The 26,167-nt window shown below is 43.0% G+C and overlaps 1 protein-coding gene across 1 annotated transcript in view; it reads left to right on the top strand.

The window, feature by feature from the left end:
- Window positions 1-26,167, top strand: part of ADAMTS3 (ADAM metallopeptidase with thrombospondin type 1 motif 3) — a gene marked incomplete at both ends in the record, with an annotated part of 103,350 nt that overhangs the window by 7,353 nt on the left and 69,830 nt on the right. The window contains one exon of the mRNA XM_029084960.1: window positions 1,984-2,384. Coding sequence (XP_028940793.1) covers window positions 1,984-2,384 — 401 coding nt within the window. The remainder of the gene's footprint in view (window positions 1-1,983; window positions 2,385-26,167) is intronic.

Genomic DNA, 26,167 nt, shown 5'->3' with positions numbered 1-26,167 from the left:
AATTGCAATTATAACCAAGCATGGCACTTCATTTTCAAAATCTTAATGGAGGTCTTGACACAGGAGCAAGCAATACTGTTTAAGGTGCATGGTGTTTCTTACAAGAGAATTCAAAAGGATCATTGCCTCTTCTGTGGCTATTAAGCAAACCTAAACCCCAGATAAATGTAAATGAGTATTTCAGGGTTTTCTCTGTTAATTCTGTGGAAATAGAGTAATGAAAGACCTGCTTCTGGAAAATTTTGACATGTGGAGGGCATTTTGCATGCACTTGATGTGTATCAGAATCGTTGAATGGTTTGGGTTGGAAGGGACCTTTCAAGGTCATCCAGTCCAACCCCCCTGCAGTGAGCAGGGACATTCTCAACCAGATCAGGTTGCTCAGAGCCCCATCCAGCCTGACCCTGACTTCCAGGGATGGGGCTTCTACCACCTCTCTGGGCAACCTCTGCCAGGGTTTCACCACCCTCAGTGTAAAAAATACCTTCAGACCTTACCTGGTCTGAGTCTCTCCTCTTTTAGTTTAAAACCATCACCCCTTGTCCTGTCACTACAGGCCCTGCTAAAAAGTCTGTCACCATCTTTCTTAGAGGCCCCCTTCAAGTACTGAAAGGTGACAATAAGGTTTCCCTGGAGCCTTCTCTTCTCCAGGCTGAACAGCCCCAACTCTGTCAGCGTTTCTTCATAGCAGAGGAGTTCCATCCCTTTGATCATCTTTGTGGCCTCCTCTGGACACTCTCCGGCAGGTCCATGTCTTTCTTCTGCTGAGGACTCCAGAACCGGAGGCAGCACTGCAGGTGGGGTCTCAGGAGAGCAGAGTAGAGGGGCAGAATCCCCTCCATCGACCTGTTGCCCACACTGCTCTGGATGCAGCCCAGGATATGGTTGGCCTTCTGGGTTGCGAGCATGCGTTGCTGGCTCGTGTCCAGCTTTTCATCCACCAGTACCCCCAACTCCTTCTCCACAGGGCTGCTCTCAGTGCCTTCATTCCCCAGCCTGTATTGATACCAGGGTTGCCCTGACCCAGGTGCAAGACCTTGCAGTTGGCCTTGTTGAACCTCATGAGGTTCACATGGGCCCTCTTCTGGAGTTTGTCGAGGTCCCTCTGGATGGCATACTGTCCCTTAGGCATGTCAACCCAACACCTGTGGTGTGTATTTACTTGAAGCACATAACTGGGCACAACCTCCTGTGTTTGTCCACCTTGGTCTGATCCATCTGCTTTCCCTGAAGTTGAAATGACCTTCCCCTCATGTTATCCCTGGTTTCTTGTACCTTTCTTAACAGAATGATGTGTAAAATGCTTTTCATCTTTCGCAGATACTACACTTGATCTTAGCCAAAAGACTGAGTCTTTCTTTCATGTTTTCTCTGTGTTTGAGTAAAAGTAGTACAAAGCATTTTTATAATAACAATTGATAAGAGTATTAAAAGCCTTGCTGAAGGGTACCCAAGTGAAGGTTCATAAGCCTGTTCCAGCTAAAGAGAGCAGTGACACATGTTTGCCAACATTAGGTGGGCATTCTTATACCCAGACTTGCTATCTAGTAGATAATTTAATGCACACTGCTGTGGTAAGTGGCACTGTCCCCTCTCCTTCTAAAAACCACACAGGTTTTTATCATCCTTCGGCTGAAATAATCAGTGGAGTGATTTAGAGTAGCTCTAACAGGAATCCTAAACTGGGAATTTTGGAAGGGGGAGATGTGAGGCAGAGGAGGGGTCCTGCACACCAGGCGTTTGGCGTTAGGCTGGAGCACGCGGTAGTTGTGGTGTGTTGGACGGTAGATGAGCCACAGCTGGAGTCGCTCTCTGAACGAGCAGAGCCCATAACGGTCAAGGCAATGGTCTGTGGTGTCCTTGCGTTTATTGTTCGTTCTGGTGACGTGTGCTTCTGTAGCTGCACATCTGGTCTTCAGTCTTCAGGCTCATTCCATGCTCTTGTTCTAATTCTAGTTTGGTTTTGGGTATTTCTCTTGGCAGAATTACGGAAAAGCCGACCGAGACCTTACGGGTTAGTGATTCCAATTAGCACCAATGCAGACGGAAGCTACATCTCCAATATCCTCTCTGCCAGTCACCAAAGAAGATCAACGCGGGAGGTGTCCCAGAGCCCCAAACAGCTGTATTTTAATGTCACTGCGTTTGGAAGGGAATTCCATCTCCGGTTGAAACCCAACACTCGTTTAGTGGCTCCCGAGGCCGTAGTGGAGTGGTACGAAGACTCTGTGGAAACTGGAAGCGATGCTGGCAACACGAGTCAGACTAGAACTACTGCAGAGAGATTATGGAAAAGAGAGCCCCTGTGGACCAACTGCGCCTATGTGGGAGACATAACTGACATCCCCGGAGCTTCTGTTGCTATTAGCAATTGTGATGGTCTGGTAAGGCTTCTTTAATAACGTTAATGTCTGGTATTTTACCATTTTGAACATGGCTTTTGTTGCTTTTAACTACATATTGCTAATGATAAGCATTTAAAGAACTTCATTTCTGAAATCCCGTAGAAAATGCCTCGGTAGGTATTGATGTATACAGTCCTGCTGCTTTATTCTGGGATAATTTTTCCAAGTTTGATGAGCAAAGTCCTTGATCTCACCAGTGTGAGAGAGAGAAATCAAATCTGCATTTTGTTGGTTTTCATTTTTACTTTCATGAGGTGTTACAAATGGGCAAATTAATAATGAAGTCATTTTAAGATTTGAAAGATGACCTTTTGGTGAGTGAATGGCATCCATATCATCACTGTGTACTTCTTGGGTAGCAAAATCAGGCTGCCCTGTAGTCCAAGAATAGCAACAGATTTAAGTTTTAAATAATAACATTAAAACAATAAGCATACTTTCTGTTTTCTTATATGCAGTTTTGTTTCGTTAGAAGGTATCATATGAGAACTGAGTGGTTGACATCTATAAATGGTTTGTTCTCGAAACTACGTAGGCCTGATTGCAGTGTGAGTTGAAAACGTGGTATTTCACTGTGGCTTCAGCAGATGCAGCGACTGGCTCGGTACACAAATCCCATATTGAAAGGCTGGGCATATATTGAGTACACATACCATTCGTTAATTCAATCATGCGGTAAAGAAAGCCAACAATACTTACCTTGTACTCTTTAAGTAGCAGGAGCAGTGGTGGAACATGACTGCAACATCCAGGAAGATTAATGTAGTGGTTACTCTACTGCTGTTCAGGAGAGGAATCATATGAACAGGTCTGCAGAAAGTATCCCTTCTTGGAAATAGATTTCCCTCTTCCCGTCACGTGGCACATGTTAATGATTTGATTCCATTTTGTGATAAGTACTGGCTGGCAAACCTCAGTCACTGTGTGAGTAATTGCATACATGTCTCCAACCCCTGATTCAGAGCTCAGGGCTATGCACAGCCAAAGCTCCTTGACTTTCCTTACTTAAAGAAAATAAATACTCGTGGTGTTTACGTCTGAGGTGATCAGCTAATGTCAGTTGGGTGTGGCTTCTTGGTTTCTCCTTTTGTTTTGGGTTTTTTTTAAGGAGAATTATGCTGTGTTTACAAAGGCTATGCAGACATCTGCCTGGATAGATGTAGCTTCAGGTGTAGTTCTCGCAATGAATGAGACCCTCCGGTTGAGAGCTGTAGTTCAACAGTAATCCTGAATGAAGTTCTTGGGAGTCAGCACTGTAAAACAATAAATTGGATTAAATGGAATTAGATTAGGGACTACAGCAGCTTCGGCAGAGATTGCCATGTGGCTGACAAGCTGCTCATGCTGTGTATTCAGTTAACTGAAATGGAGTAGTTGCTGTCTTCACCAACCTGCACATGTATAAGATGACACCAGATACCAGCAGGGTCCACAATAAAGAACAGGAGGTTTCTCTGTTTTGTGGCTTATTACCACCCTTTTCCCATAGCACCCAGGAGAGGCCCTTCCTGTGCTTTCCATGGTTTTATGGACTGGACTAGGAGAACATGTGCTTTCTGTTTGAGAAGGAGAGTGGGTCAGTGTTCCTCAGTCACTGTTGTCTTTGTTCATCTCAACCCAGGCTGTCTCATGCAGTCTTTGAGGGGCTGCTTCAAGCCTCTGAACCACCCACCGTGTAGCAGGGTTGGAAGCCAGTGTCAGAGCACAGACGTGGTGTGAAGCTGTCATGACTCTCTTCCCTGCCTGTGTTGAAAACCATCTTGTGCTTGCTGAATTTACCTAGCTGCTGTACCAGTATTTTGGAGCACTAAGCAAGTGAGTGTGAAATAAATAAATAATCCTGAAGATTGATGAGGTTCCAGATTTTTTTAACATTTTTTTTTGTTTTCCCTTCCCACTAGCTCTCAGGTTAGCAGACATAACTTGAAGTTAGCATTTCTGGCTTCTCTCTTCCTATACTGTGCGTCTCTCAACCAAGCTAGAATGTTTGATCCTCAGTGTATCCTAAAGATGTGAAGAGTGAGCTAATATGGCTTAACAGAAACTGGAACAAGAGTGAGAAATTCTAGGGCTGTGTGTCTGTTGGAAAGGTTTATTTTTTACTTCAAAGGAATTTAGACACTCTGCAACGTAGCCAGCAAGGTTCTTATCTTTTGGGAGACAGTAGAGGGATCACTGTGGTAACAATTCACTCCATGTATAGCTTAAAAAAGAAGTTTGATCTCAGAAGTAACACTTGACTTGCCACAAGTTAGCGAAAGATCTCGGAAATTTTATTTTGTGCTTAAGGAGATTTTTTTACTCATGACTCATAAGACACCTGCTGATAGTGGGGCAAAAGTGGGTGTTGTGCTAACATGTACTTCATAGACATTACTGAATCTCATATTCTTTAATGTTTTCTCTCAGCACTAGATGTATGGTTATGAGGAACATAAGGGTGCTAAATTTGGATTGCTTGATTGTAAATATAATAATTGGCATTTGCACTTAGTAAAACAGGATTTTGCCCATGGCCTCTTCCTGTATCTAAACTTATATTTAAAAAACAAAATATTTGAACGCTGCTGTTTTGAAATAGTTTAGTTGTCTACTTCTGCAGTAAAAGTCATCTGCACGCCATCAGTTTTGCAACTTCCTATCTTCACATCTGCTTCATATCCCTTGAAAAGAACCCTGTTTATTTAAAAAAAATCCCATGCATGTGCATGCACTTGTCATAGCAAAAGGATACTTAATTAGTCATGTAGAAGCTGCCTGTTGTTTTTATTGCTGTGTTTCAGAAAGCTGGTGCTTCCCCAGGTTTCTGTTGTATATTTCTGCCGTTGTTTTGCTCAAAATAGCAATCTCTCCTGTCACAATATTTATAGAGTTTATCAAATATTTGCCAGAGTTGCAACAAAACTTGTAATCGAGTTACAGTCATCAAGCAAAAACGTCCTTCCCGAGTTCACGTGGCACGTGGAGAAGTCCTGCCTTGTCTCACTTCAGGAGGATTGTGTAGCTGTAGTGCCTCAGAGAATTCCACCTGCTTGTAACTGCTGGCTGGTACCTACTGTGGTTCCTGCTGCCTTTATCTGCTCTGTATGTTCAGGTTACTAAAGCTCTGCAGTGGTGGGCTTCTGAAGTTCAGGTGGTGCAGTGGTGATGCAAGAAATGTTGATCCAGCATTGGGAAGGGAAGAGTGCTGATGAAAAACCAGATAGGTTTTCTAGAAGTTTATCCTAGTGTCACGCTGACACGCGTCAGCTGGAAGTCACAGCATCCTTGGGCTCGGTGGGCTTGAGAAATTGAAGCCTATGATCTCTTACCAGAGAAGGGTAAAAGGAGAAAAGCTCTTAATAACTTCGATCTGCAGATGATAAAATTGTAGTTTCACAGACAGCAGCCTAGATTTAAGCCCACTGATTGATCCCTTGGCTTTTCTTTATTTGGCTTCGGTTTGGTAAGTGTTCAGAGGCAGAATATGTTGTGACAATGGAAGGACCTACAATTGTGTGGGCATGGCAAGGCCAGGAAGAAGGCTCTGCTTACCCAGACAACACTTTGGGAGCACGTGTGCTCCCCTCACATATTTGTAGTCCTTACATTCTTGTGTTCCTGTGCCTCATTCTGCCTCCTTCCTGCTTTTCCTTGTAGTGCCTGCGCAGGAGCATCTCTTCTGCTGTCCGTCTCGTTAGGCTCAGACTTACTGCAAGGAGTAGTATTATTAAAGGCTATGAGAAACCTTCCCCCATGAGTTGCCCAGCCCCTTCCCTATTTACATCTGAGCAGTGTCTTCCCTTTTGTCCTCCACATAAAGATCAGATCATTCAACCAGTCACAAGAACTTAATTTGATGTATCTCATTGAGCACATCAGATTGTGTTCGTGGTGCCTTCTCTTCTGGGTAACTGTGGGAACGCGTTTTGTGTGTCTCTGCACTACCTGAAATGTTTAATCTAATGTAGATTGCAAAGCAAGGTAATTAATCTACTCCCAGGTGAGCATATACTGGACAGTGGTTTTGTGTCTGACCCGTGTGGTAGGCTTCCTGTTCTAAGATGCCACAGGAGATATAATGGCTTAGCTATTCAAAGGTTACTAAAGTTTATCTGACCTTGTAATTTGTTGCTGAGAAAGTGCTGGTATGCGTCTAGGGGAGAATATGGTTTAGAAAAGTGGGGAAAATAACTGCAAGGTGTTCAAGGAGGTGGAACTAAGTTCAAAGCAGATTTGGCAGGTGGTGGTTTTCACAGGTTGCTTATACCTGGTGCAGTGCTGTAGCTGCTGTGGACCACGCAGGAAACAACCAGCCTGAAAAAACCATTACAGATATTTCAGATTTTAAATCGACAGAACACAGCAAACTTTGCATTTAGAAATAACAAAGTAGTAAAAGTTTTCAGTCGGTCTCTACCTTTTGTTGTAGAGAAAATCACTTTCTCAATTAGCTCTCTTGCTCTTGTAACAAAACCCAAACAGTTGGTGATATGCAATGCCTTTAGATTGTACCAAGGCTTTGAAATACATATTTATAGATGGGTGCCTCCTTGTTGGAGTCGTGATGTGGTTAAATTCACACATACACGATGCTGAGCGTGGATGTTGTCTTCCATTTCTTACAGAGCATTGACCTTACTTGTTTTGAATGAAAAGGCCGGACTCAGTGCAATGAATCTTTAATCTTTGACTTCAGATAACCAAGTAAGATGTGACTTGTTTTGTTTGTTGGAAAACCATGGCCTTCAAGTCCAGGGCTGCATGCACTCATTTGAAAGTACAATTGCTTGCAAATGAAAGGTCTTGACTAGTCTGTCTGCCCTGTTCAGCTGTCAAACCCGGGAAATCCTTGAAGACAGACTGACTGTCAAGAATTAAAAAACACAAGCTGACTCAGATCTGCCATTTGAGATGGATTATTCCACACTTGCTTATTGTCATCCCTTTTTTCTGAGGATATGGAGACATGAAGAAGCTTGTATGTGTCTCTGCGATCAGTACTTTCCCACAAGTTAATGTGCAGCTGTTGGTATTTTGGGAGTGTGAACGTATCCTCAGAGTTTGGTTTTGATTATCTGTCATGACAATCCCCTCACACAGACCTCTTGAAAGTAGGGACTTCTTAAATGTTAGCCTTGAACTTTCTGTCTTAATTTCACCCTTTGTGAAAGGAAGCTGATGAGAGTTTCCTACCTTTGGTGGTTTTGGCATTCTTTTCATTAATGATTCTGGAGTTACTTGAAGTGTCTGAACGAAGGATGAACAGAGGGATGCACAGTTAATTTCCTTTGGGAAATTATTTGCAATACAGGCTGGAGTATTTCAGACTAGGGATACTTGCACAAAGGCTTAAGCCTCAGTTCAGGAAAAGCCTTAAAAATATGCTTAAGTTCAGGCATGTGGTTAAGTGCATACCAGGATCTAAGCAGTTTCAGGGCATTTTGATTTGTTTAGAATCTGTTTTTATTACCATTTTTCCATCAGGACTGAAGTAGTAAGGCTTATTTCTTGTTTGTGTGTTGGTACTAATGTATTGTTTCAACATGATTTCCCCCATGCTGGCAAGATGATGTTGCTGAATGGAGAAACAGCTTTCTTAGGAGCTGGTGATGGTTTATCTCAGTGTATTAGACTAGCATTTTGGAAACAAACACTTGAACTGTGGCTGAGCATCTGATTATAGCACATGGGAAACTCTTGATGAGGTTAATTCCAGCATCCTAAAGAAGAATGTTATTAGAGACCCATTGTCAATTAGAGCTGCTGTGAGAAGGTAATTGGAGCATTGGTGTGAGGCAATGAGCGTGTCATGGGGAGAAGCTGTGGTGGGTGTAGGTGTGGGTGCTCTCAGGAGGACCAGGATGTGCATCGAGGCTCGAAATGAGGCTCCTCAGCCCTGGAGGTCTCTCCCAGTTGAGGCTGGGGGCTGTGGGGGCAGCATGGGAAGCTGTGTGCTTCCACTGCCCCGACTGTGACCGGGTGGATATCTGGTCATCCCGTTCCTTCTGGGAGCACGAAACACGGGAAAAGAGTAAAGGGCCAAGGTGACAGAACCGTGTCCCCCACGTGCTGCCCTGTGCAGATGGCAGCGGTGTCTTAGGCTGATTTAACGTTCTTACGTCCGTGCTCCCCTGCCCTATTGCGCCCTTCCCCCAGGAATTACATCCCTGCAGTGAACTCCCTTAACCTGCCGGGCCTGTTCTTACCACTTGCTTTTTACTGCACTTGGCAGCCCTGTGGACTTACAAACTGGACTTGATAGGTTGCAGCTGCCTCTTTGGATAGACAGAGCCCATCTGGTAACCTCAGCTTGTCCTCCTCATTTGACTGAGAGCCTTTGGTCATTGTTAGGCTGGGCTTGAGCTTCATCCCTGTCACCTCTGCAGTACATAGCACTTCCTAGAGGCTAATACAGATATTTTCAGACACAGTGATCCATAACAAAGATGATTTCTCAAAGTTCAGAAGCTCCAGAAACATGGAAAAAAGCAGTGCTGTTGTGTCACTTATTCAGGACTTCAGGCTTCTTGCATAAAACACTGAGGGAAGGAGTATTGAGAAAGGATATGAAGGTGGTTGAAGTAAAATGCCAATAGAGTGTAAAAGAATATCATACATCAATTATTTTATTTGTCTAGCTTGCTTCTCCTTGAAGTTGTCACTCAAAACAAGTATATACTTCACCCTTACTTTTTGTAGTGTAGTCAAAGTTTATGCAGATGATTGCTCAAGTTCCATTTATTTGGTCTTGTTTGTTTTTATAAGTTTTTCTTTGGGCTAATGATAGATTTGCCTCATTTCTTATCCCTTGCATCTCCTTCTCTCCTCCTGCTGTACATTTCTCCCATTCTTGCCTAGAACAAATTGCTTTTTCCCATGTAAGACCTCCCTCTTCTTCCAAAGCTCTCATTGAAACTCATTTTTGTGAAGCTTTCTCTCAGTAAAATGCCAAAGAGTTTATGTCTGCAAGACAGATACTGTAGGCAGATGCGTGAATCGCTTGGAGAGCATTTGCAAAAGATCTTGCACCACTCTTGCCTCCTGCCCTGTCCCTCAGGGAACCTCAGCCCATGACCAAAGTAAGATTATTAAACCCAATTGAAAAGAAAGCTTTGTTTTTTTAGAGGTGCAGAGAGAATCTCTCTGCTTCAGCAGATCGTTTTAGAAACCTGTTGTTCATACTAACTTCTGGCTGCCTGTTCAAGGACAGTGACTGGGGCAAACCTCCATGCGTTGTGCTTAGAGTAGGAAGTAGTACAAAGGGTTATGCTCAGAGTTTCCACTTGGTTGTATATTTTACGTTTTCAAGGCTGCTTGAACTGCTAAGTCCTCCTCTGAAATGATATTTTTCCTATGGGCTGCAGCTCCCTTTCCTTTTATTCCAGGGATTGCGTGGTCATAGGAAAAACTTAATAGATACACAGTAGTACTGCTGTGGATTTAACGTAGATCAAATTGGGCCAAAATATAAGGAGCCACACAAATATTTTTCATAGCTCAGAAATATGCGATCGGTTTGGGTAATAGGTTTTCCAAATGGAAAAAGTTGGCGTGTATTTTTAAAATGGAGCACAAAAGCAAAAGGCCTGACGTTCTCACTGACCTGAAGAAATCCCTCCTGCAAGAGCTGTTCTCCTGCATGGAGAGAGATGGAAGCAGCCCTATCCACTGCTGCTTCCCTCTGCAAAAGGTGCTGAGAAGAATCCTGGGTAAGGAAACAGTGGGAGTATGGGTTAAATAAATAAAATAGATGAAGTACATTGTGCATCCTGCACCATGGTCCCTGTCTGTCCAACTGATGATACAACAGAGAGAGCAGCTCCTCCCATGGTGGAGAGTGAGAGGACTGCTGGGGAGCATCAGCAGAGGGTTTACAGATCTCTTGGGCCTTGGAGTATGAATTGAGACCACAAAAACCCCTTCTGAGACAAAGGATCATGGAAAAATGTGAGATTTTTTTCTCTCCTCCTCTCCGGTAGCCTGCCCCAAGCATGATTTCTCAGGGAGAGAAGGAAAGAGCAAGAACTGCGAACTTCAGCGAGGCATTAGAAATCTACCTTTGCAGTAGTTCAGTTTTCCCCCTCGTTGCTTTGATTACAGTCATTCCTTGCTTAAAAATGGGGCTGGTGATTCCTGATGAAACACCTAGCTGCTGGAGCCCACGTGGTTCCTCCAAGGCCCCAGCCAGGGGTGATGTGCAACGCTGCTGTCATAGGGACACTGGAATTAGTCGTGGTGTCTGTATGTGACACTGCAGAAATTTTTAAAGGCTTTTCTGCAGGGCTCAACAGTCTCCTGTATAAGCTGTCAAAAGATTAAATGCTTTAAGTTCCTTCTTCATTTATGCCATGGTGCAAGTGATGCTTGATTGGAAAAAAAAAGGGGGGAAGAAACCCATTTCTGCTTGCTTAATAACAGCTGACTTAAAGATGTCTGTTTTAATAGTGTTTGTAATTATTTTTGATTGAGAAATTAGGTTTTTCTTATTTAACAGCATGTCCCTTCAAAGTTTAATATATTTAAGAATTTTTCCACATTATTAGACAAGTAAAATATGTCTGAACACATCACTTAACGCTGTGTGCATGTGGCTTCAGAGAAGTCCATTTAGCAGCACAATCAAATTCAAGATAACACAGATTTAAACTGTGTGTAAACCTCCTAGAGAATAATTAGATATGTATCTGTCTTAAATCTGAAGGACTGTCCCAGCCTGGTTGTATTAAGATCACTGGATCTGTTGGGAAGATCCTGGGGCTGGTTACATTTTGCACATTTTAAGACAAGCATTGCATCACCACAAACATGTTTCCTGGACTTCCGTCGCGGGAGAGAACTTTGTGTCCCCTACTTTTATCAGAAAATAAGGTATTTAAAGTACAAACCTACTGAGCGATTTTTTTTCTGGTACTTTAATTGCCCTGAGATCCCTTCCCCACTCAGTCCTCACACCCCATCCCAGTAAAGCTGTGGTGTCTGCTGGCTTCCAGGTTCCCCACGCAGGTGTTTGGGGATGACTATGTGGGCACATGGGTGTGTATGTAGGCATACAGGTATGTTACAGAGAGAGAATCCTTTTGGTTTGCTCCTCAAACGTAGTGGAGCAGTTAAACTGGAAAATAGTGTTTATTAGCTTTTTAGTTTATTTTAAAATATTTCTCATATGGCATGTTTTAAGGGAAGGAAGTCTGTGTCAAGTAATATATTTGAAGTCCACGTGTCCTGCTCTGGGGGTGTTGTGTCTTAAAAAGCAGCATGACTGTGTTCTGATCATCTTTCTTTGCTTATTCTCCATTTCACTGATGGAGTAGTTTACAGAGGTGAGAAAGTGGTTAAGCTATGAAAGGGATGCTTGTTTATGGCTATGAATATGTTAAAATAAACATCTCTCAAGCATGGATTTGCACAGATTTGAGTTTATATTCCAACAGCATCTCTCTCTACAGAACAGTTTTGGCTCTACAGCCCTTCTTGAGCTAATCTTAACAGAAAATAAATTTTGCTAAGCTACTCCTTTGCCGTTGTATGCAGAGGACACCTTTACTGGTGTTTCTGGGGTACAGATGCTCTGCAGAGTCAGGGGAAAAAAAGTGAATTGCCCTATTCCTTTATAATCCAACAAAAATATTATCCCTTCATTTCACACTCAGAATGCCACTGAGTCTGCTTTTGAGTCCAGGCTTTTCCAGGCTGTGCAGAACCCAGGAGGAGCAGGTCCCTGTCAGAGGCAGTGGTGGGTGGGATGGCGTTGGCATTACTGGTGCTGGCTTTAGTGTCACGTCAGTATCCGATTCAAAAACTCCTCGATATTGAGTGTCCTCCCTGGCACTTGCTTTTCTCAAATAACCTGTTTCCGAGTTTTCTCAAAACTCAGAATGTAGATGAGATGGAAACTGTGCAAATTTCTCTTGGGACATACATAGAAATGAAATCTATAGTCAGCCTGTTGCTTTCTTTCATCTCCAGCTCCCTCTGAAAGATCACCTGGGCAGCGGGGTTCTGGATGGGGAGATTTTAGGGGATGGGGGTGCACCCAGTACTTGCCTTCCTGCCTTTTTTTCTTGGCAAGCTGAAAGGATATTTCACTCTTGGGATTCCCTTCTGCAGATGGATCCTTACAGAGTGAAATAAGGGTGGGATCAATAAGGGAATGGTTTCCAACAGATGGCTTTTAAAATTACCAGCACTCTCAGGTTTTGAGGTGGTGTTGGGCTTCTGCCCAATTGCACTGTCCCTCTTCTCTCTGTGTCTTTTGCAAGAACAGGTTTTATCTATAAGCAGCTATATCAAATACAGCTTTTTCTGGGGAAGGATCTTATTATTTGAATACCTTCCCAAAGTGGTACTGAAGGATTCTGTTTCAGGCAGGATTATTTCCATCCTTGTGCTGCGCAAGGAGTTGGGTGGTACACCAGCAGTGCAGTAGATGGACGGTAGCAGTATGAAAATAAGAGATTAGAGACTAAGCCTGCTTGTGAAACAGCTCTTGGGGTCTGGGGAAAAAATAAGGGAAACGGACAAGAAAAAAGAATTGTGAATGCATAAAGCTTCCTTGTTCACGTTAAATCAGTTCCCTTGCTTTACAGTTACAGCTGCACTCACGACCTTGCCAGTTATCTTGTAAGATCTTTTTAAAAGTCCACATAAATTGTAATAAGTGTCTGTTAAAATGCTTGGAGCGAATTGCTGAGCCCCTGCTCTGCCGTGGCCAATCTTAATAAGAACCGAAAGGCCTCAGTCCCTGCTGGCACCTCAAGGGGAGACAACCTTATTTCCTCAGGCATTATTCTATGTAGCAAATGCTTCCAGCCTAGGAGAGCACATGCCTTTTCAATGTCTTAGAGGATCACCCGGTCACAACTGCGAGGAATGATTTGGGACTAGCAGTCCCTTTACAGGTAGAGACAGTAAGGAGTTTTCTTGATGAGAAAAGGTTCTTTCCAAAGCTGCACAAGATGAAATCTTTTTTCTCACCTGACTGGCAAGATGCAAAAGCCACTGATGAGAGCAGGAAGCCTTTCTTCTGCCCAAGTGGAGAACTTTTATGGCTCAGTGTTTTGTGCTGTGAACGAACCTCCTGACCTTGGCACTGAGAGGAGCCGGGGGAAACACTTCTTCTCTGGGGTGTTGAGGAGAGGTGGGTTTTGCCTCTGCAATGTCCAGAGGGAAGGCACGATTTTAGTGTCTTGTGAGTCCCCTATTAGGTATTTCTGTAGGTTTTGAAGGCAGTCACATCCCAGAGATCTTTTGTGGTCTTCTCCCTGGAACTGTACCTGTTCAAAAAAGGTGGAGGTGGTTTCGCTTTTCTCAGAAAGGGCTCATAGGAAGCATTTGTAGACACTTTTTGGTAACTGGAAGTGAAGTTTTGATATTTGTCTTAAAACAAGCTCTCCTTATTCTCTGTTCAGGAAAGAGTCGCAACAGGTTATTAAATAATTGAAAGTAAGGATGAAAGTAGAGTCAGTCCCATCTGTTTTGATAGTCCTGCATAATTCCTCATCCCTTCAATTAAGGAAAGATGACTGGTACCAAAACTGTTTACTGCTCTGCTTTCTAGGCAACACTTCACCAGTATTGATTTTTTTTTTTTTGGTAGGCTTTCTGCATATCTTTTGCTGTAGCAGCAGCAGTGAACATGATGTCCTGCCTGAAAGAACATGTAATGCTGGTTTATGATATAAAATAAAGCAGGTTGGAAACTAGAAAAACAGCCGTAACTGGAATTTGCAGAAAGGCATAATTGTTTAGCTGGCTTTGAATAGTGTTTCATCGGATTGTAGAAAGTTGAAATTCCAGAATGACCATCTGCATAACGAACTGGCCAAGCTTTTTGCCTGAACAAAGAGTCCTCCCTCAGAAACAAACGGCTGGATGAGCTGTTGCTACACCAGGTGATGCAGCTCCTACCTCGGCAACTAGATTTTCAGAAGCATTCATGCCAAATGGATGGGCCAAGTGCTGCTCATGTGCTGGGCAGCCAGGAGGTACAAGTGCTATGTTGAGGGGTTGGAAGGAGAAGATGAGATTAAGGCAGTTCAGGCTGGCATCTGAGTGACCTGAAGTGATGAAGTTGCCTATGAACTCTTCAGAAGAAGAGGACTTCACTTTGGGGACTTCCTGGAGGCTCTCTGGAAGTTCCAACAGGAGTGGCCCAGAACACTTGATTTGGGAACTTAAGAACTTCCCAAGGTTTGCCAAAATGTGTATGTGCTACGTAGCCACAAGTGGAAAATACGATGCTGAGATGTCTGACACGGTTACTAGTCTCTTTTTTTCTGTCTTTCTAGATTGGAGAGAATATTTGAAGATAATTAAGACACTTCACAGTATGTTGTGAGTTAGGCAGAGGTGGGAAGGACAGTTGAATTTTAAGCTGCACTGGTTATGCTAATGCTGAATAGGGAAGTGTTTTAATCAGGTCATCTTCTCTAGAAAGGGATTTAAGAACAGGCATCTGTAGAAAGTCTGTACGAAAAAGCTCCAATTCTTCATTAAAACTACAATGACTCAGCTTTGATTGCTACAACTTCTAGACTTTTATTTATAGTTTATTTCTGATTTTGAAAAAATATTCTTTATGACACAGTATGCTTCTATGTGTAATTTGTACCTTTTAAGCAACATATTTAGGGGCTTCAACTGCTCTTTACAGGTCAGTATAACTGTCCCCAGTTGGCTCTGCCTCCTGGGACTGAGAGTGAAAACAGTCAGTGGTAGTACAGCAGCCTCAAGTGTGCTGTGAAGCTGAGAACTGGGGATTTACATGTTGCCCCTGCCCTGCTTCTCTGCTCTACCTACTGCTGCTGTAATGCTGTCTTCTCGTACAAGGCAGGGAGTGACAGAACAAGGGGTGATGGCTTTAAACTAGAAGAGGGCAGGTTTAGATGAGATATTAGGAAGAAATTCTTTCCTGTGAAGGTGGTGAGACACTGGCCCAGGTTGCCCAGAGAAACTGTGGATGCCCCCTCCCTGGAAGTGTTCAAGGCCAGGTTGGATGAGGCTTTGAGCAACCTGGTCTAGTGGAAGGTGTCCCTGCTGATGGCAGGGGGGTTGGAACTGGATGAGCTTTAAGGCCCCTTCCAACCCAAACCAGTCTGTGATTGTACGTAGTGTGTGCAGACCTAGTGCAGAGTCAAGAGGGAGGCTGTCTGTCTAGCGCTGCTTCCAGGTTTGACGTGTAGAAGAGAAACCCACGCTCGCAGAGGTGGAGAGCTATCGGGGTGTGTGTCTGAGCTCAGTGAAGTGATACCATCCTTGGGGTAGGTGGTTAAAAAATGGCCTGAAACAAATCACTGGTGACTGGGTGCTGCTCTGGATATCTGTTTTGTAGCTGTTATTGAATCACACCTTTTAGTCTTGGCCCTGCATTTTCACAGAACAGTCCTTTTAAGGCAGTTTGACAAATAATTTCCTTTCTGGATTTTTGCTTTTTGTTACCAAAGTAGCATATACTTCTTAAATTGTTTTTTATTCCTGGAGACTCAGAGCTAACAGTTTATAAAATAGCCCAAGCTTATTAAAATTACCAAGTACAACCCTTTTTTATAGTTTTAGTAATAAAAACCAGATTGTATAACTTCTGTGGACCCTTGATAACGCACATAGAGCACATGAATTGGGCTCTCATTCATGTTGTGCCTTCACGTATCACGTGTGGTAAAGTATGTGTCTCAGTAAAAGAAAGTAAATAGATACTGAAATAGTCAATGTTCTCAAAACTTAATCCTCATAACCTCTCTCAAAGTTCTTATTGACGGTAGAGTTTGTACTGAATTTGAAACTGCATTTTGTAGGGTAGAGATACAGAAGCCATATTCAGTAATGCCTTTTTTTGATGTTCCTTGTTTATTCAGCGCTGTACTTGCTTGTATCTGGAATTTGACCTCGGAGCCACATGGTCTGAGGTTTGCAAAGGGAGCAAGAAGTAAGACTGGACAGAAAATGCTGTGCAGGGTTATTGAGAAAAAAGAAGAAAGCAGAAGGCAGACAAGATGGGTTTGTCTCTTGTAGAAACTCATCATCTGCATACCAGTTCTTAAATAATAATAAAATTCTTAATAATAATAATAATAATAATAATAATAAAAGTTAGTCAGTTCAACCTTCTGATCACAGGTTTTATCATTGGGAGTTTCTTGAAATGATGGATAAAGCTGCTGTTCCCCTTAATGAGGCGAAATATTTGCTTTCACTTTGATTTTTAAACCGATACTTAGTTTCTATAGACCATGTCTGCGACTTGGCTGATAACATTAATAAATTACTCTGACTTTCTCTTCTAAAAGCAGCAACCATGCAACAGTCAATTAACTTTCTAACCTCATACAAATCACACTGTCATTTGGCTTTCTTGTTTTATACCTGACTAAATCGCTAATGTGTAAAACTACTTTTCTCTTCCCTTTGAGAGATTTTATCATGGGTTATTTTGCACAGAGATGTAGAACCAATTTAAAATAATGAGTTTGATGTAAATAATACTAGCTGTGGCACTGCAGTACTTTGAAGTGGTGTTTCCTAGCTGTTGACCAACTGAATTTTCCATTCAGAGTAAAATACATGAGTTTTCTCTTTCTTCTCTAACTTATATCTGAGGACATTACTGTTTTTCACCTTTAGTTTTGACTGAATTTTCTGTTATCTTGGAAGGTCTTCTAAGTACAGACATCCTTCTCATCTACATTGGCAGCTTGCTCATAGCATGAAGTCTTGTGTAGCAAAGGACCGGTGAGTGCAACCCTTCCAACTGTGGTGAGAGGCCAAGTGCTTTGCAGAACTGATTGATGTGCTCTTTACAACATAAATTAGCAGACCCTCTAAGGTGGTACTTGTGGAAATGGACTTTATCAAGGTTGAGCCAAGCTGTCTGCTGTCTTTATTTTTTCTCAGCAGCATGTGAGTTACCACATTTGGTAGTCTAGAGCTGTGTAATTAGTCTTCTTTACAGTCTGTGAAAATAAGCTACAGAGGAAGCACCACGGGGAGAGAAACTACAGCCAACTGTGGAGGGAGCAGCACACAGATAAGTCTCCATACGAGCCTGCTTGCCCCTAAACTCAGTGAAGATGATGCAAAAGGAGAAAAGGAGGCTGAGGGCAGACCTTCTCACTCTCTCCAACTACCTGAAAGGAGGTTGTAGAGAGGTAGGTCTCGGTTTCTTCTCCCAGGTAACAAGTGACAGGACAAGAGGAAATGGCCTCAAGTTGCACCAGGGGAGGTTCAGATTGGATATGAGGAAAAACATCACTGAAAGGGTAGTCAAGCATTGGAACAGGCTGCCCAAGGAAGTGCTGGAGTCACCTTCCCTGGTGGGATTTAACAGACAGGAAGACAAGGTGCTCAGGGACATGGTTTAGGGGTGGAATTGGTAGTGTGAGGTTTATGGTTGGACTTGGTGGTCTTAAAGGTCTTTTCCAACCAGCACGAATCTGTGATTCTGTGAAAAAATAATAAATTCCTACTCTGTAACTACCGCAGGGAAGAGTCAGGAGGAGTCTGAAGGGTCCGCTGAAGTACCTTTCTGCTGGCATTTCTGATGGATGCCAAGCAGGAGGCACCAGCCTCCCCGATTCGCAGCGGCTGTACCTTAGGACTTGGGGTACCCATTGCCCTAGAAGGTGGGTAGCTGATGTCAGTGCTGGAGGCCTTCAGGTGACTCTGTCTTCCACAGTGCAGAACGCTCTGTGGTGTGACGTGCGTGGCATAATTGGGGAGCTGGTCAGCCAGCTGATGAGTGTGGTCTGGGCAGAGCAGACCATGCAAGTACCACAGCACGGCTTGCTGCAGTGATTGGTGTTATTCCATATCTGAAATGTTTGTAATTCTTGATAATTCTGAGGCACAATTCATGACTGCTCTGTACAGGCAGCAGATAAATAAATATTGCTTTTTTGTACCACAATAGGCATGGTGCTGCTGACCTCAGCTGTCCCTTTTTCCATCCTCCAGATCATGAGATGTTAATATTTTGGGATTATTTTATTTGCTTTGTAATATTCAGCACTTGAAGTTCTTACTTTGTCTCCTTTGAAGGCTATCAAATGTCCTTGCTTTTTGTTTTCCTTTCCACTGTTCAGAGGAAGCTGTGACTCTCATGTCATCCCATGACTCCAGGAGTTGTGAAAACACCAGATTTACTGCAAAAACTGGCAACTCTGGGCATGTAAAATTGGCCTGTGGCAAAGGGGATGAGTGCCCCTTATCACACATCCACTTCAGGCTCCTTTCCCAGAAGCATCTTTTGCCATTACCTGCACCATTTCACCATAAACCAGTTACTGCACAGAGCTTCTGTAAGTGCCACAAAGACAAAACTTGTACTCAGTAAATATTTCTACAGAGATACGCTGGGCTCAGGGAGATTCTTGACTGCGTTGAGCATGTTCCAGTACATACTTCTCAGTTTTTAATAACTGATATTTTAAAACCACAATTCCTTCTTTAAGGACAAAGCGTTTTGCGTGCCAGTTTTGCCGTTAAAATGAATCTGTGTAGTAGGTTTTCCAAGAACAAAAAAAAAAGAGACAGATTTTTCCACGTAAAGTCAAGGTTTGTTTTTTCTTTTTGCTTTCATATAACTCGTAAGGGGTTCCATTGATTTTTCTTAGACTTTCTGAAAGGGGAAAAAGGAAAGGCAACATTTGGAGTAAGACCAAGCATGAGAAATTTCAGCATAAAGGAATTTTTTTATGTATTTTTATAGAGGAGGCTAAAAAGCTCAGTGTCAGTCCTGCGCAATGACCCAGTAATACATTGCCATCTTCTTTTCTTCTGGGCAAATTCAACAGAATATTGGTTAGTTCGGTGACTCTTCTGAATGTCTTTTGCTCCTTAAAGCAGTGGATCAATTAGTGTATCGAGAGGGCTTGGATTCCTTGGAGGAGTGAGAAGAAATGGTGAGCGGGGATTCTGCTGTCACATGGGATACAGAGATTTAACAAGGAGTAGCTTTCATTTTAAGTACTGTACATTTTAAATGCGATTGCAGAGTCCTGCAGGAACATGGCACCGTTTTTATTGTCTAGCCTGGTGTCCTGTTTATTGTGGGCCATGGATTTCACAAAGAGATTGTCACCACCAGCCAAGGAGTCCTTGATCATCTCAGGCTGGAGGGTTTGGAGGGATGGCTGTCTCGGTTCAAGCCTTCAGTTTCTGCTGTGGTTTAGGTTCATCACGGCACTGATGACTGATTAAGGACCTCATTTTTGAAAACAGACAGGAAAGCCACCACATATTTCTGATGGGAATTCATATCGTTCCAATTCTCTCTTTTTAAAAAAATTATTTCATCTTTTACTGTATTAACAGACCATTTAGAGATCACAGTCCCTTCCTTGTCTCTTAGTTCTTTTCTGCTACAGTGCAGAAGGGTCAGTTGTGGCGTGGCTTTTGACTAGATGACTTTTCACAGCATAGTGTCAGAATATCCTGATCATCTCCTAGCAATGTTTTTATTCTTCGGATCACACTGAGTGTGCTAGATGTGTTTCAAATGAAGAACACGGTTGTTATTTAAAATTAGTTTATTAGCCACAGGAAGAACTCTTCCTACTTAAGGAAGTGAGTGTATTGTTTCTGGTCAGCTTGACATTCAGTATTTTACTATGAGTGTGTCTTAACTTTGTATTTCTAAATTGTGTCCGTAGTCTGGAAGAGGATATTAAACATTCCTATGTTTTCATCCTGTTTCTGAATCTTCATCCTGGTATTCAGTTGAACATATAATATTGTTCTTTGTAGCTGCAGAAGATTTTTTTTGTTTTAAAAATCTGGTATTAGGTGATTAGTCACAAACTTCTGCTGTGTGAGTAACTCAGCTGGCTGTGAAACCTGAGCAATGGGTACTGCTGGAGTATTTAATTTGATTCAAAATTGGTTTTAGTACTTTTAAATAAATGCTCTCTCACTGTTAGCCCTTATTGAGTAAGAAAAATCTTAACGCTTCTCTATGCCATCTGTGTTTAATAGCCTTCAAGAATTGAGACTAAAATGATTCAGGAGCTTTTGCTTTAATTCTGCAATGCATTGCCAAGAGTTCTGCAACAGATAAAACATGTGATATAACACGGATTTTATATCGCATTGATCTTCCACAGAGGAAAAATGAGCTGCTGAGTTCCTGCTTGCTACACTAGAAATCACTCAAAGGGTGCCGGTGCGGAAGGAGCCGGCAAGTGCAGATGTTTTGCCTCGAAGCCGCTGTGTCTGCCCAGAGCCCCCGAAGCCTCTGAGGGTCCATGGGGGCTGGAGGCCCATCCGTGGGGGAGAAGGAGTTTCATCTGCAAACCTCCTCTCTCCCTCTGTAGGCACCCAGCAACTGTATCAATAACATCTGTTTCTCAAAATGTGCAGAGTTCTGCCATATTACTTTTTTTCCAGCATTCTTCTAACGTGTAGTATTTTTTTATATGCCAAGTATGTTGAGACCATAAATACTTTAACATGCAGAAGATGTGCAGCGAGAGAAGTATGTCCTTTTGGACGGCGTTTCCCCTTCCCTGCCAGCCCCACGAGACGGACTGCGCAGAGGCCTGCGTCCCCTGATGTGACCCAGAAGCGGAGTCTGCCAGCAGCACCGTGACAGTCTCTGAGCAATGTGCCACTCACCCTGGCTCCCTGGGGACAACCTCTGCTACCACGGGGGCTGGAAACCCTCCTGGCTTCGTGGTGCTGTCTCCAGGCTTCACAAATACCTTTTGAGATGGCTTTGTTTAAGCATGTGCCTTGGTCAGCTCCGAACGTCATGTGGTGGCAAAGTATTGAGGTCGATATCGTCAAAATTGTGGTACTTTGTGCTTTCAGCTGCACGAGCAAACGCATGAGGGAAGGGCCTGTTTGCTCAGCACTGAGGAGCAAGGCTGTGTATCCCTGCTGCACGTGGCTCCAGGTCTTTGCTTAGCCATTTAATTTTCTGCCACCTTTGTTTCTTTAAGTTTCCTCAAGCCACGGAAGGCTGTTGATGCTGGCTCCTGTTTCTCAGGGAGCTGACGAGTTCCCCCGGCTCTGCAGCAGCGAGGAACGGCTGTCCTGCCAGGGTTGGTCTCCACGGTCTGTCCTGCAGACAGAGTAATTGGTTCTTCTTAATTTAGCTGCAATTCTGATGGCAACTTGCAGCAACATGCACTGTGGACAGAGCCATGGCCAGTACATTCTTCTTTGGGTGGACTTACCTCTTTGCATTTTTAGTGAGGTTAAGAGAAAATTTGTAATTCTGCATAATTGCTTGGAATTTGAACTGAATGCCATTTCTGGTCACTTTGGTAAGCTTTCTGTCTTGATATGAAATGTCTTCCATACTTGATGTAATTTTTAAATTATGTGTAGCCACTTTTATCAGATCAGTAGTGTATGTTGTACCCAGTGTTGTGGTAAAGTAATACAGATCAAGGAGTCTAAATTACTTGGAAGTGTCATAAATAGAAGAAAATGTGTAACACTTGATTGCTTTCACTTTATTTTCATGAATTATGATATACATTGACCTATGCAAGTTAGACAAGCAGTAACTATGGAAAGTAGAATAAATAGAAAAAGAGACAAAAGTAGGTAAGCATTCCAGATATCTCAGTGGCATTAAGAGCAGGAGGGGAACTCTTCCCTGGTTTGGCAGATGTGTTTTGTGTACGAGTAATGGGACTCATCTGTAAGTATGAAGTTACTTGACTCCATTTGTCCACAGAAGTTTGACTGGTTTGAGATTTATGTCATGTGCTGTGAGGGTGTTATGTGGATGGCTGAGCTAATCGGTTTTGTTTGGTACAGAGCATTAAGATTGTGGATACTGACTAGAAAATGATGCTTTGGGAAGCTAGAAAATGAGACTCTTTATCTACCCAATCTTTTATCTAGCAGGAAAACGTGTCTGTGCTGTCAGAAAGGTATCTGTCAGTGTTCTGTCACAGATTTTAACCCCAGTAGGTGACAGACATGCTTTAGTATGAGCGCAATGCATGTGTATCTGTGCCAGCTTAATAAATGAAGCCGTAGGACTAGGTAGGACAATGCCGTGTGAGGCATTTTGTTGTGTGCTCCTACCTAACTAGAGAGGTGTGTATGAAGAAATCCTGGAGAATAACACTCCATTTAATAGTCATGAACTGAAGAGGGGCATCGTGGGGCAAACTCTACAACATCAGCAGTATCTAGAAGATTTTTGAAGAAGAAATCCAGAGAATCAGTTGATTCTTGACAAAATATGGATCCCACGTGGCACAAGAAATACTATCCACCCAGTGAATTGAAGGTACAACCCTGGAGCTACGCATGTAGGAAACTTCTAACCGGTTTCCACCCAGTGTAGCTCTGTTTTGGTGGAGGCAGGCAAAGGGAAATGTGCTGCAGGCAAAGCATCCTTCTTTGCTTTTATTTTTCTTCCAGTAAATCAACCAGTGTTCGATGTGGCTCCAAAAAGTTTTTGGTTTTGGATTAAAAAAAGCGAGCGGCAGGTAGCTGTGACGCAGGTTTTGCACAGTCATTGAACTGAACACACCTTAAACTAACAGAGAGGGTGAAAGGTGGTAGTGTTTTTGGGCTGAATCTGTGTTTTTAGACGAGGCAGCACCTTTTTTTTTTTATAAAAGCATGTTTATATCGACTCCTTAAGAAGTTTAGACTGGAGGGCTGTCTCCAGAAACTGCCCCCCTCCCTTTTTGCCAAGTCCCATATGTTTGTCTTGGCAGGATGCAGTGTCTGCTCGGCTGGTGCTGGGATATTAAATTGAGGGAACACAGAGCTCTTGGTGCTTTTCAATAGGGCTTCTATTGAGTTAGTGGCAGGATAGAGCTGTCAGCCACCTGTGATTGTCCAACAGGGAAAAAGGGAGGGAGAAGAGGAGTGGGGAGTGGGGGAGGAAGCCCTGGCAACATTTTCCAGTTTCATCGATAGAATGGTCAGAAGAAAACACTTTCTAGGAGGTAGCAGCTTAGGGTTGGTTTGACTGCTGAGCCCTTTTGCTGTGGTCTGGCTCGGTCAGCGTTGGCGGAAGGTGAGATAAATGAGGATGCTCCCTGAAACTGCTCAGGCCACTGCAAGCAACTTTCCCATTTTAACTGAGCACACGTGGAGAATCTTTTAAGAGGATTTGTGGCCCAAAGTGAGAATAGATTCAGATATCCCAGTTCTGCTACTTATAGATGCTGTACTTATTTCTGCATTTCGTTTTCAGACCAGTGGGGTGATTGATTCATTTAGCTACTGTGTAGGAAATGAAGGTGTTGGGAGTCTGTCTTGGGTACTCTTGCAAAATGCTGGTGGAAGGTGAGACTAGACTTGGCATACACACTGTCCCTCTGTAGCACCTCTGTTGGTCTTCAGGAGAGAGAATGAGACTCAGCTTCTCTCAGACAAATAAAGCTGCCTTCTGACCCACCATGTGAAGAATGGAAGGAAAAATAAAGATTTGGAGAAATCTCCAGGAGGAAGGGAGTAATTCCTTTGCATTTTTGCAAGCTTGGACAATATGTCACTGTTTGTCTTGGTTCTTTCTCTGACTTGCTGCTGCCAGCATCCTACTCCTCTTCCTTCCATTCAGGAAGAGTGTGTCTAAGGACCCCGTTACCTACAGTGTTCCATTTGGAGAAATGTCTTGGGTTTGGAGTAGATGACAATGCAGCAGATGAGGCAGGAGGGCTAACTCATAGCAGTGACTAATATGTAGTTTAAGAGGCCCAATATGTAGCTTCCTACTCTGTTTCTCAGGACAGACATCAAGATGGTGGAGGAACCTCTTTCTAAGCAGACTTGTTTCCTCTTTGAACACAAGCTGCAATCCTTTATAGCTGTCATATGTGCTCATAAAACAGCGAAGTGTGTCATTTCACAGACCTAGGTGTGTTTGGACCCTCCTCTCCAGACCGTGGGTAGTTACAGTCCCTTTGCTCACCCTGGGATGACAATTGACATGTCCCTCTTGCAGACAGAACTCGTTGCTGTGTTTGCCCATGTTGGTTGCAGTCTTTAGCATTTAGGTCTTTTTTTCTGAGCAGGTAGATTCATCCTCCTGAGCATAGTCTCTCCCCTAAACCAGAGGTGACTGTCTCGTGTGGGCAGTTTTCCCACAGAGTTCTTAGCTGTCCTTGAGCTGGAAGGTGACTGCCTGGCTCTTTCAGACCTGCCTGCTTCCACCTGTGTCCTGGTGAGAGCTGTTACCTTCTTCTCATTTCTATTCCCCTCCTAGGTAGAGTCCAACTACTCAGCCTGTTTTTATTACTCTGTACTTGCACCTGTACGCTCCTGAAGGGTCTGAAGTTGGAACTTTCTTCTAGAGGGAAGGTGGTTTTTGCATCCTCAGATTCCTGTGCTTATTGATTTTTTTATGTAGCTTGCTCGTTTCTTACCAAGGACTATTACTGTAGCCAGCCTCCTACTGCTGAACAAACTCTAGCCTGCTTATTAATCTGCTTCTTGTATTATTGACAACCTACTCCATTTAGAGATGAATGTAGAGCCTTGAAGCTGATGTTAAATTTCAATTTTTTAAGCTTTTAATTTTCTCCTTTTTCAAATCTTCCCAGTAAAGAGACAGGACGTGGAATTTCCACATTGCTCTGTATTACAGAAGGGTGTCTGTATCTGAAGCCAGATGAAAGGTGCCTGTAGCACAAATGAAGATTCTCATGTAGGGGGATGTTGGGAAGTTCTGTCGATCATGGATCCGTCACGGTGCAGTGTTATCAATTCTAGCTTGGATGACTGACATTTTTAGATCATCAAGTTACATGGGAGATATTTAAAAAAAAAAAAAGGAAAAAAGACACGAGAGTGAGGGAGAAACCTACAAAACCAGCTTGGCAACAGAACCACTCATGGTCTTTACACTTGACTCCCACGCACGCCACTTTGGCCTGGGAGCAACAGCCATGTCACAATTTGCAAATATTTCAATATTGTATTTCTGATTTGCTTAAAGCAGCCTTATATGTTCAGGTCTCTTACTATTCAAAGCTGGCTTAGGATAAATAGCTGCTAATTAGTACCTCAGTTCCCCAAAGTATCATGTCAGTGTTTTAAAAACTATTTCTTTGTAGTACAAAAGCACTAAAGACAGCTTAAAAAACATCATTTATTTTATTCCCTTCTCTGTGGTAGATTCATTATGTCTTACAAATTGCAGGGTTTTCAAAATGCAGATACCAGCTGGAATCTATAATATTGTGAAGATAAGTGCATACATAGACTAAAATAATATCAAAGCCACAAAAACATTGGGTTGAAAACATTTTTCACTGAAAATAATTACTATATCATGCACTCACATCTTTAAGACAGTGGAGAATAGTTGAACCTGTTAGTATTCAGCTTTAATTCAATGTCATTCTACTGAAATGTGTGTTTTGTTAGTGATATGAAAACAGGCAGGACAGAAGCCCTTAGGGATGGAAGTACGTTGAGCTCGCTGTGATCATGGTGCTGGAGTCATCCTCACTGGTGGGGCAAAGAGGGATCTCTGCCTGAGTGGCTGCGGTGCCAACTGGTTGTTCATTTACAAAGGGTGTTGGGGAAATGCATCCTGAGCCTTTACTGACCAACCTGAGAAACGGAGGACTTCCCTGTGTTTCCTTCTGCCCCAACTTTGACACCTTCTGATGGAAACCTGAACCTTGCTGGTTTGTGTCCTTCTGGAGTCAGCTGCACAGTGGAAATGCAGGCAGGAGCCCATCACGGAGCAGCGCTGGCTGGAGAGTTGTAGAGAAAAAGAGAGATTTCATTCTGTCCCAGGAGGAAATGGTGTGACACTTGGTCACTGAAACCACTGTTCACCCTTGTCTCTTGGGAATTATTAT

The sequence above is a fragment of the Antrostomus carolinensis genome, unplaced genomic scaffold (genome assembly GCF_000700745.2).
Source record: "Antrostomus carolinensis isolate BGI_N321 unplaced genomic scaffold, ASM70074v2 scaffold5345, whole genome shotgun sequence".
Lineage (NCBI taxonomy): Eukaryota > Metazoa > Chordata > Aves > Caprimulgiformes > Caprimulgidae > Antrostomus > Antrostomus carolinensis.
Note: the sequence above shows the minus strand (reverse complement) of the source record. Positions and strands in the feature narration are given on the sequence as shown.